The following is a 22529-nucleotide window of genomic DNA, read 5'->3' on the forward strand; positions in this document are numbered from 1 at the left end:
TACTAGGGTTAAGTTCTTTATGTCATAAAATGTGACCTTTTGTCACATGAACAACCACCCAAATAAATACTGAATATTGTTCCCGAAAATTAACTTTTTCTTTTCCTGTGTATTCTTGAAAGTCGCTTCAATCGCTTTTCAAAGCAAATAGGCAGCCAGAAAAATAAATGTCAAAGCCATATGGTTTTTAGGACATAGTTGTACATAAAATACTAGTAAATAAAATACTGTAGATTCCTAAATATACGCGAGGAATTAATTATCGCGTTATTTCCCGAGAAACAACACTCGCAAAATAAAATTACTTGCTTTTATTTTTATTGTGCCAAAATCCATGTAAAATCTCTTGATTAACCGTCCACTGGCGAATTATTGTTCTCGCGATTTGATATTAAAGAGCCATTTCGCGATAATAAGTATTTGCGAAATCTACAGTACTGGAATTTAATCAAACTCAACCTATCCTCCTCTTCTCTGAAATATTCAAATGTTTATTGAATGAATAATAATGCACAAATTAACCTCTAGTTATTTGTTCCAAATTTTCGGCCATACCCTATTACACAAATCTATAGGTCAGTAAATCTCAGTTTTATGCTGTCTTAATTCTGTTATAAATAAATCTTAGCCTTGGGTCACTGGTCTTTAGGAATTTGAGTTTTTGTCAAGTCAAATTCTGGAAATAGCATACCCCACAAGGTGATAATATTAACATTGTTGAAAAAAAAAGTGTGAGCAACTTTACTGGTCTTCACTACTAGATCCTTCATATAATTAATCGGATAATAGCACTGCACTAGATCACTTCAGCAGTGCTATTTTTAGAAAATTCACCTATCGGAATATTTAAGATGCTATGTTTAGAAGAACATCATGCTGATAGGCGTCGTTGATTGGATGTGAAGACTCCCTAATTAGCGCTTGCGCATGCACTTAGCGCTTAAAAGTATAAATTTTAAATTAAAATTGGCTCTATTTTTTCCTGGACTTTCAAAATATATTTGCTATATTTGTCACAATATGATGATAGAATTCATAAATGTTGATTTAATAAATATTTCAGGAACAGCATAAAACACGTCATTGCACAAAATAACTCTGTGTGCAGCCTGCATGGAAAAATAGGAATCCAAACTTAACAGTACTGTAAATACTACAAAAGAGAAAAAAATTATCATTTTCTTCTTCTGCCACAAAATATAGTTCCTCACTTAATGATTTTAGTATGGATTTAATCGTGGGTGTTTAATTGAATGTACTTTAATTTGCATTGTAGAATCCATGTAAGAACTTAAATATGATGCAGAATTTTAGAAATAAAGATCCAGACAAATATCTGCTCAAAAGCCCAGGATCGAACCTCTTTAAGCCAATTTTGTAAGAAATTATTCAAGATATTTTTAGCTCACCACAACGAAGTACTTCTGTGCCCTATATTAATCAGAGCAAGGGTGACTTATTGTAATTAGTGACAATTAATTGGCAAAAAGCTGTGTTGTATATTCAAGTGTTTGTGTACTGAATTGTAGCGCTAAGCAAGTGACAAAAACATATCTGTATATATTGAATGAATACCTTAATACACAATAGCAAGTGTCCATTGTATTTGTATATTTTGCATTCATTATCATCCCTGTAAAACTTGGGAAAACCAAGTATGATCTCAAGGAGATCACTTGGTTCTAGCACATTACAATAACCAAGGGTATTTTTACCAGTTTTTTGAAATTCTTGGGCAACATTGCCTCTTCTATCAGTTAATTTTGTTTTATACTTCTATGGATCCTTTACAGTGTTGTATTATACTCATGTGACCGTTAAGGCCCTTGAGCCTCTTGTTTTAAAATGCATCTCCTTAGAACCCAAGAATAATGCAGGAATATTCAGAAATCTTAAAAAATTTGGTTATTGAAGCAAGAGGGCTGTTCTAAAAGTAGTCCCGACAACAAGTTTTGAGCTTTTAATAATCAAGATATGTAAATTACTCAAAGATTATTTACTTAGCATTGCAGCAGAGCTGTTTACTATTACAGAAATTCTATATTCTATATTTTTCTTTCGAAATACGGACTACAGATTGGCCTCAGAAAATTAGGCTTCTGGGTTATGCTATAAATCTTAATTCTTTTTATGTCATATTATACTTAGCTATATAGGAGTTCATTTAAAAACCTTAATTACATTGATATATTGTATTTGGATTTCCATTTATACAAGGTACATGCTGACAAAACAGATATTAACGTAACAATAAATATCATTCTCATCTAAAAGTTATCCAAATATACATTAGAAAAAATTCATACAATGTATTGTCAACAACAAATTACGGATGAAAAGCTCAAATTATGGACAGAAACCATTGAAATTACTGAAAAACTGCAGAAGGTTAAACAGCTCTATTGCAGATAAATCATTATGTCTCCCCTTCCAGGGGAGACATATTGTTTTTGTCGATTTTTAGGGTCTTCCGTCTCCAACGGAAGACCCTTCTATTATTCTATTGTTTCTTTTTCACTTTTATTATTATTAGGGTCTTCCGTCTTCTGCGGAAGACCCTTCTATTATTCTATTGTTGATTTTTCACTTTTCTTTTTATTATTAAGGTCTTCCGTCTTCACGGAAGACCTTATAGTGATTCTACTGTTTCTTATTATTATTATTATTATTATTATTATTTTCCCCAAAATTTTGTGCAGGCGATTTCTCAAAAACTATTCAGTGGTTTTAAATGAAACTTTCAAGAATTATGCGTCGTCAAATGAACTTTGTTCATCAGAAGGAAAATTTGGAAAACTCGCTTCTGGTGCCAAGTTATTGACAGTTTTCTGATTTTAAAATGAAATTTTGTCCCCCCTTTTTTTCAAAAATGGTTTAAGATATGAACTGGAGACTTGTTAGAGATGATAGGTTATGTCTTCAAGATGAGGGGAATCACCTTTTTGTGCGTCGTCAATACTTCCGGTCGTTACCGGATGCGAATTTAAAAAAGTCGTATTTTTAAACTTTTTTGTTTTTCTATATTTTTCTTTTATTTTAATAAGGTTAATAGAGACTCTTCTGAAAATGCTTTATATATAATTTATTTTAGAATTGATCAATCCAAACTCTAGATATTCGCATTTCTAAATTTGAAGCGGGTCCAAAATGGCGGCTGTCTCTGTAAACTCCGATAAGTAGGTCAGAATTTACGGAGTCAGCCGAGCGTTTGTTTGAATGAAAGTACCATAAGGATCAAAGAAATGTGAAGGAAATGTTGGATTGTCACATCACAATTACGTTGCAATTCTGTTTCGCAATAGAGTTTTAATCCGGGGTTTCCTCAAACGTCTACTATAATTTTTCTTGTCTGTATCTCAAAGTAGAAAAACGACATGACTACAAGTGGAAATACGATAACTACAACCTTTTGTTTTACACCACGGAAAAATTGATCTTAAACCATGGTTATAAGTAAAAGCTTTTCAAGAAACTTGCCTGACTAAAGCAATCAATATATAGTAATTATTACATGGCCATTGTTTTTTCCCCATGCAGGCTTGTGTCATATTAAATGAACAGAAAAGACAGAAATAAGAAAAACATTTTTTTAAAGATTGTTTAATGAAAATGATTAAAATATTTTTTTTCTAAAAGATGTTGTTATTGAACATAAATGGTATCAGATTCCTTGACCGTCGCAGGACGAGACATGTTTTTGGGCGAAACATTCTAGTCTTCCCATGAATGTGTAACAAATCGGGATAGTCCACTTTGGGGGTAAACAGGAAAATAAAACTTGTAGAAAATCTTACCTAAATCACTGCTTCAGTGTTACTTATCCATACGATATATAATAAGTACAATATGATAAATATACTTTCTCAAGCTCGATATTCAGGTTATAAGAACATACATTTTGAAATTTCATTGAAACCATCACCATTCAATAGAAAATACATTCCGAAGGATATGCGAGAATATTTACCCGTGACATTTCGCGCGAAATAATGTATCGTGATCAACCTTTCGTAGTAGACAAATGGTCTGATGCAGAAGTATATAGAAGTGCAGAAAAAGATTACATGGACATGCCTGTATATGGAATTACATGAAATAAAAGGTTGAATACATAAAGAATAAAAGAAAGTAAACAGTATCAACAGAGAATGGCTAAAGATATGAATATGAAACTTGCTGAGGTGATAGAGCATCAAATGTAGATATATTGATCGACAATTAATTTTCGTCGTTCTTACTTCCGGTCGCAAACGAAAGTGAATTCAAAAATGTTAAATTTGCAACTTTTTTGTTTTTCAATATTTTTCTTTGGGATTTACAGGGTTAATAGAGAGTCTTTTAGGAGTTTTATGTATGTTTTCATCTTTTTGATTGAAAAAGTTTGCAGAGATTTTTATAAAATTCACTTCCGGTCGAGTGATTACCTGTCCTCAAAATTAGAATTTATTCTCACAATATTGCTTGGCAACAGTAAACGACTGAAGTCTAAAACTTTCAGGTCTGATAGTCAGTCATCAGTTTATTTGAATCGTGAGAAAATCTTGTATCGCCGTTACTTCCGGTCGTGACAGGAAGTGATGCAAAAAAGTGAATGGTAAATGGTTAGCTTTCTTGGATTTTCACGCTGAATTTCTTTTATGACTTTTTCAGAGTGAATTTTTGTTTTTATTTTCAGAATCGGACGGAAGACCTCTCATTGCTCGCAATGAGTTTCTAGTTATTATTCTTTTTTTTTTCCTTACCGATTTTGTGCAGAAGATTTCTCAGAGATCGCTCGATCGATTTGCTTCAAATTTTCAGGGTTAATGCGTTGCTATCTGAAGTTTATAACGCCGCTTCAGTTTTTGAAAAATCACTTCCGGTCAGAAGTTATCGCCCTTTGATTGATTTTTTGATAGACCTTGTGTCTGCACAAAAACTCAAGAACGACAAAAGCTAGAGTGCTGAAACTTTCAGTGGTGATAGAGGACATGTTCAAGTTGTGCACCTTGGTTTTTAAATTTTCCGGAAGTGCGAAGTATGGAAGCTCGGTAGGGGTCAAAATTTAGGACGTGATTTATGAGTGAATTTTAGAGACATTTCTTATAATAACATTTTAAATAAAAGTATTTTGTTAAAACATATTGAACAAAAATTCTTCAAAATCACAAGACCTTTTATTTGATATCAAGAAAAAGGGGCTGACCCCTCAAATTAGGGTCTCAGAAGGGCCAAAAGTCTTTCATCTATAACTCTTTAATGATCAATATTTTGTTATCAATTATTGAAGCAAAAATGTTCATCGTAACATTCTGCAACAATATATTATAAGATTTTGATCATATGTTACGTAATAAGGGGCCATAAGGGGCCAGAATCCTAAATCTTTGACACATTATATCTCAAAAAGGGGAAATATTTTGATAAGCAATATTGAACAAAAATTGTTCAAAAAAATGTTCTAAACAATATACACCCTTATAATTTTTGAAAGACATCCCCATTAAGGAGTTGGAGGGCTGGCCCTTAAATATTGTTATTCTATATATCTCTTAAACGAAAGGAAATTTCTGAATAGTTGTTGAACAAAAAATCTTCAAAATCACAAGACCTTTTATTTGATATCAAGAAGAAGGGGCTGACCCCTCAAATTAGGGGCTTAGAAGGGCCAAAAGTCTTTCATCTGTAACTCTTTAATGATGAATATTTTGTTATAAGTTATTGAAGCAAAAATGTTCATCTTAACATTCTGCAACTATATATTATAACATTTTGATCATATGCTACGTAATAAGGGGCCAGAATGCTAAATCTTTGACACATTATATCTCGAAAAGGGGAAATATTTTGATAAGGAATATTGAACAAAAGATGTTCAGAATAATGTTCTAAACAATATACACCCTTATAAAATTTGCAAGACATCCCCATTAAGGAGTTGGAGGGCTGGCCCCTAAATATTGTTATTCTATATATCTCTTAAACGAAAGGAAATTTTTCAATAGTTGTTGAACAAAAAGTTTTCAAAATCACAAGACCTTTCAATTGATATCAAGAAAAAGGGGCTGACCCCTCAAATTAGGGGCTTAGAAGGGCCAAAAGTCTTTCATCTGTAACTCTTTAATGATGAATATTTTGTTATAAGTTATTGAAGCAAAAATGTTCATCTTAACATTCTGCAACTTTATATTATAACATTTTGATCATATGTTATGTAATAAGGGGCCATAAGGGGCCAGAATGCTAAATCTTTGACACCTTGAACAAGGGGAAATATTTTGATAAGCAATAATGAACAAAAGATGCTCAGAATAATGTTTTAAACAATATGCATCCTTTCACTTTTTACAGACGAATATCTCAGTCAAGATATTGACTAATCCTATCCAAAATAAGAAGGAAGACCCACTCGTTGCTCGCAACGAGAACCATCTAGTTAGGGTCTTCCGTCTTCAACGGAAGACCCTTCTATTATTCTATTGTTTCTTTTTCACTTTTATTATTATTATTATTATTTTTTTCTGTCCAAATTTTGTGCAGACGATTTCTCAGAGATGGTTGGATGGATTCACTTGAAATTTTCAGAGATGATGTATCATGATCTAAACCTTGTTCATTTTTTTTTATTTTTTGTAAATTCACTTCCGGTCGGAAGTTCTCGCCCTTTAATCGAATTTTTAGTGACCATTTTGTCTACTTAAAAACTCAAAAACGACAAAAGATAGAGTGCTGAGATTTTCAGTGATAACAGGGGACATGTTCTAGTTGTGCACCTCAGTTTTCAAACTTTCTGGAAGTGCCTAGTATGGAAGCTCGGTAGGGGTCAAAATTTAGGACATGAATCAGGAGTGAATTTTCGAGACATTTTTTATCATATCTTCAAAACTATGAATATTTTCTTAAATCACGTTGAACAGAAATTGTGCAGAATTACTAGATGTTTTATATGATATCAAGAAAAAAGGGCTGACTCATCACATTAGGGGCCAAAAGGGGCAAAAAGTCTTAAATCCATAAGTCTTTAACGATCAATATTTTCTTATACATTACTGAAACAAAAATGTTTATCTGAACAATCTACAACTATATATTATAATAAAAATCTCATATGTTACATAATTAGGGGCCATAAGGGACCAGAATGCTAAATCTTTGACGCTTTATATCTCGAAAGTGGGAAATATTTTGATAAGCGATATTGAACAAAAGATGTTCAAAATAATGTTCTAAACAATATGCAACCTTTCAATATTTGCTAAACGTCCCCATTAAGGAGTTGAAGGGCCGGCCCCTAAATATTTCTTTTGCATATATCTCGGAAACGAAAAAGAATTTCTGAATAGTTGTTGAACAAAAAGTGTTCAAAATCATAAGAGCTTTAAGGTGAAATCAAGAAAAAGGGGCTGGCCCCTCAAAATCGGGGCCGAGAGGGGCCGAAAGTCTTTCATCAATAACTCTTTAACGATCAATATTTTGTAAAATATTACTGCAGCAAAAATGTTTATCTGAGCAAACTACAACTATATATTATGTTATTCAAATCACATCTTACATAATTAGGGGTCATGAGGGGCAGAAATACTAAATCTTTGACGCTTTATATCTCGAAAGTGGGAAATATTTTGCTAAGCAATATTGAATAAAAGATGTTCACAATAATGTTCTAAACAATATGTAACCTTTCAATTTTTGCTAAACGTCTCCATTAAGGAGTTGAAGGGCCGGCCCCTAAATATTTCTTTTGCATATATCTCGGAAACGAAAAAGAATTTCTGAATAGTTGTTGAACAAAAAGTGTTCAAAATCATAAGAGCTTTAAGGTGATATCAAGATAAAGGGACTTGCCCCTCAAAATAAGGGTTGATAGGGGCCGAAAGTCTTTCGCCAATAACTCTTAAACGATCAATATTTTGTAGTACATTACTAAGGCAGAATAGATCATCTTCACACTCCTTAACTATATAACGTTGTTGGCATCATATGTTACGTTATAAGGGGACAATAGGGGCCAGAATGCTAAATCTTTGACGCTTTATATCTCGAAAGTGGGAAATATCTTGATAAGCAATATTGAATAAAAGATGTTCACAATAACGTTCTGAACAATATGTTACCTTTCTATTTTTGCTAAACGTTACCATTAAGGAGTTGAAGGGCCGGCCCCTATTATTTCTTTTGCAGATATTTCGGAAACGAAAAAAAAATGTAGAATAGTTGTTGAACAAAAAATGTTCAAAATCATGAGAGCTGTAAGAAGATATCAAGAAAATAGGGCTGGCCCCTCAAAATAGGGACCAAGATGGGCCGAAAGTCTTTAATCTATAATCTTTAATGATCAACATTTTGTTATAGATTACTGAAGCAAAATTGATCGTCTTAACAATTTATTTATATCATTATATTTGAACGAAAGTCTCAGTCAAATTCTTATCTCATCTTATCAAAAATCGGACGGAAGACCCACTCGTTGCTGGCAACGAGATCGCATCTAGTTATTATTATTTTTTTCTGTCCAAATTTTGTGCAGACGATTTCTCAGAGATGGTTGGATGGATTCACTTGAAATTTTCAGAGATGATGTATCATGATCTAAACCTTATTCACTTTTTTTATTTTTTGGAAATTCACTTCCGGTCGGAAGTTATCGCCCTTTAATCGAATTTTTAGTGACCATTTTGTCTACACAAAAACTCAAAAACGACAAAAGCTAGAGTGCTGAAATTTTCAGTGATAATAGAGGACATGTTCTAGTTGTGCACCTCAGTTTTCAAATTTTCTGGAAGTGCCTAGTATGGAAGCTCGGTAGGGGTCAAAATTTAGGACACGAATCAGGAGTGAATTTTCGAGACATTTTTTATCATATCTTCAAAACTATGAATATTTTCTTAAATCACGTTGAACAGAAATTGTGCAGAATTACTAGATGTTTTATATGATATCAAGAAAAAAGGGCTGACTCATCACATTAGGGGCCAAAAGGGGCAAAAAGTCTTAAATCCATAACTCTTTAACGATCAATATTTTGTTATACATTACTGAAGCAAAAATGTTTATCTGAACAATCTACAACTATATATTATAATAAAAATCTCATCTGTTACATAATTAGGGGCCATAAGGGACCAGAATGCTAAATCTTTGACGCTTTATATCTCGAAAGTGGGAAATATTTTGATAAGCAATATTGAACAAAAGATGTTCAAAATAATGTTCTAAACAATATGCAACCTTTCAATATTTGCTAAACGTCCCCATTAAGGAGTTGAAGGGCCGGCCCCTAAATATTTCTTTTGCATATATCTCAGTAACGAAAAAGAATTTCTGAATAGTTGTTGAACAAAATGTGTTCAAAATCATAAGAGCTTTAAGGTGAAATCAAGAAAAAGGGGCTGGCCCCTCAAATCGGGGCCAAAAGGGGCAAAAAGTCTTTCATCAATAACTCTTTAACGATCAATATTTTGTTATACATTACTGAAGCAAAAATGTTTATCTGAACAATCTACAACTATATATTATAATAAAAATCTCATATGTTACATAATTAGGGGCCATAAGGGGCCAGAATGCTAAATCTTTGACGCTTTATATCTCGAAAGTGGGAAATATTTTGATAAGCAATATTGAATAGAAGATGTTCACAATAATGTTCTGAACAATGTTTCCTTTCAATTTTTGCTAAACGTCTCCATTAAGGAGTTGAAGGGCCGGCCCGTAAATATTTCTTTTGCACATATATCGGAAACGAAAAAGAATTTCTGAATAGTTGTTGAACAAAAAGTGTTCAAAATCATAAGAGCTTTAAGGTGATATCAAGAAAAAGGGACTTGCCCCTCAAAATAAGGGCTGATAGGGGCCGAAAGTCTTTCATCAATAACTCTTAAACGATCAATATTTTGTAATACATTACTAAGGCAGAATAGATCATCTTCACACTCCTTAACTATATAACGTTGTTGGCATCATATGTTTCGTTATAAGGGGACAATAGGGGCCAGAATGCTAAATCTTTGACGTTAAAAAGGGACATTAGGGGCCAGAATGCTTAATCTTTGACGCTTTATATCTCGAAAGTGGGAAATATCTTGATAAGCAATATTGAATAAAAGATGTTCACAATAACGTTCTGAACAATATGGTACCTTTAAATTTTTGCTGAACGTTCCCATTAAGGAGTTGAAGGGCCGGCCCCTATTATTTCTTTTGCAGATATTTCGGAAACGAAAAAAAATGTAGAATAGTTGTTGAACAAAAAGTGTTCAAAATCATGAGAGCTGTAAGAAGATAGCAAGAAAATAGGGCTGGCCTCTCAAAATAGGGACCAAGACGGGCCGAAAGTCTTTAATCTATAATCTTTAATGATCAACATTTTGTTATAGATTACTGAAGCAAAATTGTTCATCTTAACAATTTATTTATATCATTATATTTGAACAAAAGACTCAGTCAAATTCTTATCTCATCTTATCAAAAATCGGACGGAAGACCCACTCGTTGCTCGCAACGAGATCGCATCTAGTCTTCTTCTTCTTCTTCTTCTTCATCCAAATTTTGTCCAGGCCGTAACTTTAATACCCTTTGACATTAAGACTTCAAACTTGGAACATAGATAGATGACATTGAGAAGGAGTGCACCCCACCAACATTTTGACCTTGACCTATTTATAAGGTCAAGGTCAATCTTTTACATCAAAATAGAGTTCAGCCCATAACTTGAGATCCCTTTGATATTAGGACTTCAAACTTGTAACATAGGAAGAAGACCTTGAGACAAAATGCACTGCATTAGAATTTTGACCTTGACCCCTTTCTGCCTTCAAGGTCAAATAGGGAAAAAACACGATCTGACCATAACTTGAGAACCTTTTGACATTAAGACTTCAAACTTAAAACATGCAGAGGTGGTGTAAAGGAGGGATGCATGCCACCAAAATTTTTGACCTTGATTCAATTATTATAAGGTCAAGGTCAATCTTTAACATCAAAATAGAGTCCAAGCCATAGCTTGAGTACCCTTTTATATTAGGACTTCAAACTTGTAACAGAGAAAGAAGACATTGATACAAGATGCAACACACCAAAATTTTTGACCTTGACCTCTTTTCTTCCTCAAGGTCAAATAGGGAAAAAACTTGATTAGACCATTACTTAAGAATCCTTTGTTATAAAGACTTCAGACATGGAACATGCAGAAGTGGTATAAAGGAGGGATGCATGCCACCAAAATTTTTGACCTTGATCTAATTATTATAAGGTCAAGGTCAATCTTTTACATCAAAATAGAGTCCAGGCCTTAGCTTGAGTACCCTTTGATATAAGGACTTCAAACTTGTAACATAGAAAGAAGACATTGTTACAAGATGCAACACTTTAAAGTTTTGACCTTGACCCCTTTCTTCAAGGTCAAATAGAGAAAACATGACTAGACCATAACTTGAGAACCCTGACATTAAGACTTCAAACTTGGAACATGGAGAGGTGGTATAGAGGAAGGGTGAATGGCAACATTTTTTTCACCTTGACCTATTAATAAAGTCAAGGTCAATCGTTTACATGAAAATATAGTCTAGGTCATAACTTGAGAACTTTTTGACATTAGGATTTCAAACTTGGAACAAGGAAAGACAACATTGAGACTAAATGCACTGCATCAAAATATTTGACCTTGACCCCTTTCTTCAAGGTCAAATAGAGAAAACATGACTAGACCATAACTTGAGAACCCTGACATTAAGACTTCAAACTTGGAACATGGAGAGGTGGTATAGAGGAAGGGTGAATGGCAACATTTTTTTCACCTTGACCTATTAATAAAGTCAAGGTCAATCGTTTACATGAAAATATAGTCTAGGTCATAACTTGAGAACTTTTTGACATTAAGATTTCAAACTTGGAACAAGGAAAGACAACATTGAGACTAAATGCACTGCATCAAAATATTTGACCTTGACCCCTTTCTTCAAGGTCAAATAGGGAAAACATGACTAGACCATAACTTGAGAACCCTGACATTAAGACTTCAAACTTGGAACATGGAGAGGTGGTATAGAGGAAGGGTGAATGGCAACATTTTTTTCACCTTGACCTATTAATAAAGTCAAGGTCAATCGTTTACATGAAAATATAGTCTAGGTCATAACTTGAGAACTTTTTGACATTAGGATTTCAAACTTGGAACAAGGAAAGACAACATTGAGACTAAATGCACTGCATCAAAATATTTGACCTTGACCCCTTTCTTCAAGGTCAAATAGAGAAAACATGACTAGACCATAACTTGAGAATCCTGACATTAAGACTTCAAACTTGGAACATGGAGAGGTGGTATAGAGGAAGGGTGAATGGCAACATTTTTTTCACCTTGACCTATTAATAAAGTCAAGGTCAATTGTTTACATGAAAATATAGTCTAGGTCATAACTTGAGAACTTTTTGACATTAAGATTTCAAACTTGGAACAAGGAAAAACAACATTGATACTAAATGCACTGCATCAAAATATTTGACCTTGACCACTTTCTTCAAGGTCAAATTAAGAAAAACACGACCAGACCATTACTTGAGATCCGTTTGACATGAAGACTTGAAATTTTGTACACAGACTTTGGGAGTTGAGATGCACTGCATTATTATTTTTGACCCTGATCATATATTTGCACTCGTTAATATTGGTAATGAAGGGGAAACATGTGTTTTTTTGTAAAAAAAAAACAATACCCACTGGTCTTTTCTATTTTTATAGATGTGAAAACAACGACTATCTGGAGATATTTCATTCTGGTAGAAGTGTTGGAGAAAAGTATTCTGTGAAGCACTGTGGTAGACAATTTCCTGGCCCCATTCTCGCTGAAAAGCAACTAGAAATCAAATTTATTTCAAGGTGGAATTCCAGAAACAGTACAGGATTTGAAGCCAGATATGAGTTTGTTCATCCAGACTCTCTGAATACAAGTAAGTCAGCATTTACCTGAAAACAGTTAAGTAAGTACCAGCAATACTTGGACAGACGGACAACATCTCTGAAAGCAAGACAGCCTGTCTAAGAAAAGAAAATATGCTGAAAGAGAAATTTCTTGGCATGAATTTTGGTTTTAAAGTATCAGTCTCAAGCTCTGAAATGTAAAAAAAAAAAAAACATGTCAATCCATAGCAGATTTTAGTGCACCTGAACCTTGTGGCTCAGATGAGTTTTCTGATCAAAGTTTAACTGTCTGTTAGTTAACTTTTTACAGTTTTTGATTAATTATTCAGAACCACTGGGCCAATTTTCAACCAAACTTGGCACATAGTATATTTGGATGAAAGGTATTAAAGTTTATTCAAATAAAAGGCCTTTTAAAAGGAGTTTAAAAAAACAGCATAACATATGATTTTGTTATGTAATGGAATTCATTATCTCTCCTCATTGGGGGTGGGGGGTGGGGGGTTGTAAGTGTAAAACTCTTCTTAAAAACCACTGGAACAGAAAAGATTAAACAAGAGAAAGCTTCCTTACATATAGTAAAACCTTGTTATTAGGTCATCTGAGTCAAAGGCTCAAGGAGATAATGCTATGGCCATTTGTGCAGTGTTGGTAAACTTTTTTAGAATATGGGCCATATCTCAAAAACCCCTCAGCCAGTTTTTGTCAAATTTGTCACAGAGTATCCTTGGCCCAAGGGCTCTCGTTTTTACTAAAACTAGGGATGAGACCCATAAACAAGGGGAGATAATTATGAAAATAAAACAAAAGTACTGGTTGCTAAAAAAACTTCTCAAGAACCACTGGGCAGATTATCACCAAACTTACATACAAGAGTGAGGATATGTTGAAGAATAAAAATTGGTCACCTCAGAGTATGTCAACTGAAAAGTAGGTCACAGTGACTTACTTTTTAATTATATGGATCATCTTTTTCAATTCATTTAAGGTCAGTATTTCAGATACTTTGAGGTTTAGAACCATCGAACCCAGTAAGTTGATGCATCTTGGGGCTTTAAAACATATCTTTGAAAAAGGCAGTCACAGTGACCTACTTTTAAATTTTTCAGGCATTCATTTTCAAATTGTTTTAGAGGCATATTTTGGACACTTTAAGGCCTATGAATATCAAACTTTGTCAGTTGATGCATCTAGGCTCCTCAGAGTACATTAACTGAAAAGTAGGTCACTGTGACCTACTTTTTGAAATTTTATGCCAATATTCAAATATTTCAGGCTTAAAATTATCAAACTTCGTCGGTTGAAGCATCTAAGCTAAGAACCATTAAACTTTGTCAGTTGAAGCATATTGAGTCCTAGTAGAACATCAACTGAAAAGTAGGTCAACATGACCTTTAAAATTTTATAGCTTTGTTTAAATGTTTCAGGTACTAATTGGCTTAGAATCATCGAACTGTGTCAGTTGATCCATCTTGGGTCCTCGGAGTACATAATCTGAAAAGTAGGTCACACTGACCTAGTTTTGAAATTTTATGGCTATGTATAAATATTCCAGATACTAATTGGCCAAAAATCATGGAACTTTGTCAGTTGATACATGTTGAGATCTCGGAGTACATCAACTGAAAAGTAGGTCACCATGACCTAGCTACTTTTGGAATTCTATATTTAAATATTCCAGGTACTAATTGGCTAAGAATCATTAAATTTTGTCACTTGATTCATCTTGAATCCTCAGAGTACATCAACTGAAAGGGGATCCAAGTTTGTTCAAATGAAGGGGGAGATAATTAAGAAAATAATAATGTTGGGTTGGGTCATTTAAAATTTTCTTCTCAAGAACCACTGGGACAGAAAAGATGAAACTTATATGAAAGCTTTCTGACATGTTTTTTCAAATCATGACCCCGGAGCTAGGTTTGGGCCACTATTGGCAATCAAAGTTCAATATGGTTATAAAAGGAAAAAAATCTTTAAACAATCTTTTAAAATCTTCTTCTCAAGAATAGCAAATTAAGCCATGATCATGCAGTCATATTTATATAGAAGCATCCCCAAGTAGTTTATATTCAGGTTTGTTCAAATCATGATCCCCTTGGATAGGCTGGGGCCACTATGAGTGAACAAAGTTTTACATAGAAATACACAGGAAAAAATCTTTAAAAATCTTTTTCCCAGGAACAGCAAAGTCATGATTAGTCATATATATTTGAAAGCATCCTCGGGTAGTATAGATTTAATTTTGTCCAAATCATGACCCCTGGGGATAAGGTGGGGCAACAATGGGCAATCAAATTTTTACAAAGGTATACATAGAGAAAATCTTTCAAAATCTTCTATAGAACAGCAAAGCCATGACAGATCATATTTATATGGAAGCATCTTCATGCAGTGAAGATTCAAGTTTGTTCAAATCATTCCCCTGGGGTAGGGTGGGACTACAATGGGGGATCAAAGTTTTACATTTATTGAATGATTTTTCCTGATTATTTCCATGTAAAACTTTGATTGCCCGTAGTAATTGAGATTTGAACAAATTTGAATTTACACAACCTGAGGATGCTTGCACATAAATATGATAAGTCAATCCTTTTCTATTCTTGAGAAGTTTTTGAAAGATTTTACCTATTTATATCAATATAAAACTTTGCCCATAGTGGTCACACCCTACCCTTAGGGGTCATGATTTGAACAAATTCGAATCTATGCTATCTGATAATGCTTTTTATATTTATATATGACTAATCAGGACTTTGCTGCTTGTGAGAAGAAGATTTTGAAAGATTTTTCTCATTTAACCCATCTAAATTTTTGATCACCCAAAGTGGCCACAACCCTACCCCCGGAGATCATGATTTGAACAAAATTAAATCTACACTTTGTAAGGAAGTTTTCACATAGGTTTCATCTTTTCTGGCCCATGGTTCCTGAGAAAGATATTTTTAAATGACCCCCACCCAGTTTTTACATTTTTTTTAGTTATCTCCTCTTGGAAGAGGGAGTGGCCCTTCATTTGAATAAACTTGAATCCCCTTAACCCAAGTATACTCTGTGCCAAGTTTGGCTGAAATTAGCCCAGTGATTCTGGAGAAGAAGGCAACATTGTAAAAAGTTTACTACAATGACAGACAAGGGACAAATTTTGAGAGAAAAGCTCACTTGGGCCTTCAGCTCAGGTGTGCTAAAAAGCTTTTGTTAAAGTATTACATGTACATTTGGATTTGTATTCATTTTATCACTTTTGGTAGAAAGCATTTGATTAAGTACATAGCTAAAAGCTAAATGTTTATACATGTATAATTATATATATTAATATCTAACACATTCAGAAATGCTTTATAATTTCAAAACTACATTGTTAAATAATCAATTTCTGCCAAACATCGTACATGCTAAATATGATGCATTTGAAGTACACAATGATGATTATAGAGTCCTTGTCAAACTGTGAAATAAGTCCCAGCCAATTCCAGATGGGCCCAACATATTATTGCATGAAAAACGCATGTCAAGTGACCATCAAAGCCCTTGTTTCAAATTGTGACCAAGGTGGAGCTGGAGTGAGGATAAGATACAGAATGAAAAATTTACCATAGAAAATATAGGAAAATAAAATTTTTTTGAGAGTAGGAGGGCCTAATTCAATCATATTCATATACAAACATTCCCAGGTCCTTTGGATTCAATTATAAACTCTAGGGGTCTTAAATTATTGGGAATAAAATTTTACATAATACATTTACATGTATACAGTAATAAAAATTATATCATTTCAAGAAAAGCAAGGCCAAGTTATTCATATTGATATTCCTCATCTCTATATATAGTGTGGTTAAGTATGACCCTTTCATTGCTAGGGTGGGGCCACAATATGAGGTGAAAATTTTACATCAGAATACAGTAAAACATGCTTATAGTGACCATGCTTAAAATGAACTGATGCATATAGCAAACCTATTGTCATTTGACTTTAAGTTATTTGTACTGTGACTTAACATATATAAAGAATTACACTTATAATGAAGTAAAATTGTCTGTCCCTGGCACTTTGTTATAAGCCTGAATTTCTGTATAGAGGGCAAATTTTTTACAAATCTTCTTCTGAAGAACATCAGGGCCAAGGTGACTCAAGTGAGTTTTGTGACCCAAATGGGTACATTTTCCATAGGCAACAAATTAACATCCTCTCCTAATTTTTGTTGAAGGATGTGGCACCCCTCTTTCCATAACAGTCGCCCATGTGGCGCAGTGGTTAGAGTGTTTGCCCTAGAGTCGCGGAGTAAAGATTTGATCCTTACGTCGCGGGTTCGAATCCCGCTGTGGGACGTGGAGACTGGTCCTTTGGATGAGACCGTATAAACCGAGGTCCTGTGTCACAGTACGTGCTGGAACGAAAAAGATCCCTCACTCGGTACTCAGGGCCATTGAGCAGTGAGTCACTGCTCAATGGCCCTGAGTACCGAGTATAGGTCAAAATTTGCAGCTCTCCACCAGCAAGTGGTGGCATCTCCATATGACTGAAAAATTCTCGAGAGGGACAGTAAACAAACAAACAAACAAAATCTTTCCATACCAATTCTAAAAGTATAATGAGAAGTATTTACCCAATATGGGCTTTTTGTTGATTATTGAAATAATTCTTTGTGTAAAAATAAACTTTAATTTGAAGTAATGAATGATTTTCATAAATTTATCCTCACAATGTACAGCATTATTTGGCATATATGATTGCAGGTGATTTGAGTGACACATCTTTCAATTCTGTGAGTGCATTGACCTCAGAGAACCTTTGGTCTCTTGTTAAGTTCTTAAAATCATAAGAAGTAAAATAATTATGACAATGTCCTCATTTTTCAATTGAAATCTTTTTTGCATGACAGTATAGAAGTTAAAACTCTATATTTTTCATTACAGATTGTGGAGGTAAAATAATAAGCCCTGGTACAGGAGGCATAATAGTGAGTCCAGGATTCCCAGAAAAATACCAAAGCAGGACCTACTGTCGGTGGACCATCAAAGCCAGCTCTCCTTTTAATGATATTCTTGTCTATTTCTACGTCTTTCACACAGAGGGTACAGGTAAATTTTTTCTTATTTAAATTCCTGGTCTAATGATTTCTCAAGCAAATCTTCTGCACTGGTTTTCCTTTAAATTATAAGTTCACCTTAGTCAGAGTCTCAAGTGAGCTCTTCTGATTGAAGTTTATTCTTATCAAATTTTTCAGTTTTTTTCCAAAACCACTTGGCTAATTTTAACCAAAGTAGCCTTGGTGAAGAGGATTTAAGTTTCTTCAAATGAAGGGCAAGAGAAGATAATCAATAAATATTACGTGTTAAAGATGAAGTATGGAGTCATAAAAAAAAAATTGACATTAGGGCCCCACATCATGTTGTTGTTGCTCTATAGTTATCATCATGCTGTCTCTGATAGTCAATTTACACTTTTAGGAAAGGCAATATCTTCTTTTATTTTCCCTCGGATTGAAATGTTTGGATTAAAATGTCACATTTTCTTTGGTTTAAATGTGACATGATTACAGTCTATATTTCTATGTACGGCAGGTGAGAATATCTGGCAATATGGCCATGCAATGCATTGTGTTTATAATGTTCTTATATTTGAAATCATTTATTACAGAAATCACCTTCCATAATATTTTTCTCTTGAAATTAGAGTAGCGAACCCTTCTAAGAAATGACATCAGATATGTTTTGCTGCATCACAAGAGATGATAGTGTTGAGACTCACTCAAATGAGAAAGGAAAAAATGTTTAAAAATTAAAATAGAAACAAATTATTAATTTAAAGTACAAAGGTGCCTCAAAGATTTTTCAAGAAAACTTCACAGTAAAAGGTGGGATTGAAAATTTTGAAGGGCTCTGACTGTGTGAAATTGGACTTGATAGTGGAGATGTTTTCAGACTTGATAGTGGAGATATTTTGTGGACTTGATAGTTGAAATGTTTTGAGACTTGATAGTTGAGATGTTTTGGGCACTTTATTAACAGAATTAAACTAATAATATGTTGTTTTGAATTATTTTGATCAACACTTCTTGCAGGCCCATGGCGCTGAAGGGAGTTGGAGGTTGTTCCCACTCTTGTGCTATAGATACTTTATCATTCAACCATTGTGCCCCCTTCTCCACCCCACCCCCACCACATATACATTTTTTATTGCAATAGGGGGAAAGTGTGCCATATTATTGCATGAAAAAAAATGACCAGAAATTTAGAGGAGGATTCTTCACCCTCATTACTCTCTTTTTTCTTCATTACTCTCTAATGGATAAGCATTGTGAATTTTATTTGGGAACTGAAAATATGTCATACCCTTGACCCAAAGTAATGTGACAAGTTAAAGGTTACTGGCAGAAATATAAAATCCTTGTCAGATCCACACCTTTTTAATGGAGAAACACTGGATGTCCATGTCCATATTTCACTTAAGGATTACTTATGACCAGATGATATGTCATTTTTTCAATCAAGGTCATTTTAGCAAGTTCAAAGTCACATTCAGTGGCATATATTCCATATAGGCAAAAAGGCTATAACCTACACGTCATTTTCTCAGGGATAAAAATTGGGTTGAAAAAAGGGGGGCAGAAAAGTTGATAATTATGGTGGCATATTTCTGCCCCATGTGTGCAAGTTATTTTTCTGTCAAATATGTCGACATGCAAGATAAATATGTTGACATGCAAGATAGTTATGTCAACATGCAACATAACTATGTTGACATGCAAGAAAATTGCAATCAAATAAGAATTATAAAAATCTTTTAAAAATCTCAAATATTGCCCACATGTGATTTCCAATATGCTAGATGCTACTTATTTATGTCGACATCCAAGTTATTTATGTTGACATGCGAAATAAATATGTTGGCATGCAAGTTATTTATGTCAACATGCAATTTAGGTATGTTATCATGCTACTTATTTATGTCAACATGCAACTTATTTATGTCAACATGCAATTTGTTTATGTTAACATGCAACTTAGTTATGTTGAGTAGCGGATATATACGACATATATAATTTTAAAGAAGTAAATATCTAAAAATGAAATCACAAATCGATGTAAATGTCTGAAGACCCAGGAATGGCGAAAAAAGTTTATAGTGAATATGATCGTTTTGTGATTTCATTTTGGATATTTACTTTCTTAAATATGATAGATTTTCAAAATGATAAGATTTTGAATTAAATGATTAAATTTAAATGCAAAAGAAATTATGTGATACACAATTTGAACATTTGTGCGAGTGTGCATATTCGTTACTACCCAAGACACGTGCAATGAGGCACGGTTCTGATTGGTTTTTTTTTTTTTTTTTTGTCGGTAAAATTGAAGTTGATTTTAATTATCGAAAATTTATTCAAGCAAATGTGGCAGTTTAAATTATTTTTTATAATATGAGGTGGACAACAAAGTATAAATTGAATTTCCTTAGATAAAATGTCCTGGCGATTCGGAAACGTGACCGCAGATTATAAAACGTTTTAGGGCCCCTCTCTGCGGGCGACCTAGTATAGTAATTCGTGTGTCCGTCTGTCCATTTGTTCGTCCGAGGTCTCTTTTAAAGGATGTGCGGTGACCTTGAACTGTTTCAAGGTAAGGTTAAAGTCATAGCAGAACTGTATCTGAAAAATGCATGTAAACATAAATAAGTTGCATGTCGACATAAATATGTTGCATGTCGACATAATTATCTCGCATGTCAACATAACCAACTTGCATGTCGACATAAATAAGTTGCATGTCGACATAAACAAGTTGCATGTCGACATAAATAAGTTGCATATCAACATATTTATCTCGCATGTTAACTTAAATAAAATGCATGTTGACATAAATAAGCAGCATCTAGCATGTTGTATGCCACATGTGGACGATATTTGAGATTTTTGAAGATTTTTTATAATTTTTATTTGATTGCAATTTTCTTGCATGTCAACATAGTTATGTTGCATGTTGACATAACTATCTTGCATGTCAACATATTTATCTTGCATGTCGACATATCTGATAGAAAAATAACTTGCATACAAGGGGCAGAAATATGCCACCATAGATAATAAATCTTATCTGTTAATTTTATTTTGTTGCAAATGCCAAAAAGGCATTCTTGACAATCCGCACTCTTATACCCATACCTACAGTTTTACTTCATATTTAATGACAAAACTATTCCTTTAGCTGGAAAAAAAATTTAAGCCAAAATTCAAGTGTTATATTAAGTCTGTATCAGACAATTTCAAAACCATCGACTGCAACAGGGGTCCATGATTAGTGCAGGAAATGAAATTAATAACTGGAAATATTCTTGGTTAGTAGGAAATCAAACGCAAGCAGAGTTAAAGAATAAATTAAGAGGTCTCAAATTTGTTATGTGGTTTTCATATCAAGATTTAAACTGAAAATATGTTTTTACAAAATTATTTTCACTTGTCAAATGACAATTGTAGATGTCTTTGAGCTTGCAAAAATGCTCCCTCTGACCCCCCCCCCAATCCCTATCGAGAGGGGGTGACCCACTCCTTGCTTACCCACAGTTCGTGCCTTAAGTTAAATCTGTGACGCTAGCTTACACATTAGAATATAATAATATGTGCTACTGACATTCACAAATTGTGTATGGCACTTAAAAAAAATGCAGTGGGGGTTTAATCTTGTGGGCTAGCATACAGTGCCTCTTTTTTTTAGTTTCAAGAGATGAATTAACCACGTCTAATTATGGATGCCAAAATGCAGTATTAAGATTATATAGAGGGAACGCCCGATATCCCACACAGTATGTCGAGCCACCTGAAGAGAAGTGTGGGCAGTTGAATGGAGAGCCTTTTTTGTCTCACAATGATACGTTTGAATTAGAGTGAGTAAAACAATGTTTTCATTTTGAAGAATAAATCATTTAAGGATCTTTTTGATTTTGAAAATTGTCAGCAGAAACTGAATGGTGAGCCTGCCTCTTTTTAGAATTATCATTTTTCCTGTAAAATATCACATACTGTGATCATTTCATTTTTGTTGAATACCGATTTGCACTGTATTTGTGGTTGAACCAGGTCACAAAGTTAGCTGATCAGCAAACTACAAATTTTATTAATGGTAAAATAGGACAAGAAAGCAATCCAAGAATTTACATATTATTTAACAAAGTAGTTTTTTTTTTATGCCCCCGGATCGAAAGATCCTGGGGGTATATTGTTTTTGTCCTGTCTGTCTGTTTGTTTGTCTGTCTGTCTGTTGTCAACTTTAACCTAGCCCATAACTATTGCGCTGTCAAGGGTAAGGCTTTAATATTTGACATGAGTGTTCATTATGACAAGACCTTCCCATTGATACAGAAATTTTTGATCTTGTGACCTCAACTGTGACCTTTGACCTACATTTGAAAAACTTAAACATTGGCCATAACTATTGCACTGTAGTCTACGTCCCACTCCAGAATTGTGTTACCATCGGGGGCATAGTGTTTCACAAACACATCTTGTTTTTTTTGTTTGTTTTTTGTTTTTTTTTTTTTGCCTAAACCATAGAATTTTATCCAAACAAAACTGCGAACTAAAAACTGGAACTGGCATAAATATTATACAATACCTTGAGTTTCAGAACACAGTAA

At 33.7% G+C, this 22529-nt stretch overlaps 1 protein-coding gene across 9 annotated transcripts in view; it reads left to right on the top strand.

Moving 5' to 3' along the window:
• LOC133176479 (cubilin-like) overlaps positions 1-22529 on the top strand; it is a 181220-nt gene that overhangs the window by 121932 nt on the left and 36759 nt on the right. For all 9 annotated transcript variants that reach the window (XM_061311595.1, XM_061311593.1, XM_061311598.1 and 6 more), the window contains 3 exons: positions 12719-12927; positions 17813-17977; positions 21611-21779. In XM_061311595.1, coding sequence (XP_061167579.1) covers positions 12719-12927; positions 17813-17977; positions 21611-21779 — 543 coding nt within the window. The remainder of the gene's footprint in view (positions 1-12718; positions 12928-17812; positions 17978-21610; positions 21780-22529) is intronic.

The sequence above is a fragment of the Saccostrea echinata genome, unplaced genomic scaffold (genome assembly GCF_033153115.1).
Source record: "Saccostrea echinata isolate AGI-Se365-2 ecotype Australia unplaced genomic scaffold, CSIRO_AGI_Sech_v1 ptg000075l, whole genome shotgun sequence".
Taxonomy (NCBI): domain Eukaryota; kingdom Metazoa; phylum Mollusca; class Bivalvia; order Ostreida; family Ostreidae; genus Saccostrea; species Saccostrea echinata.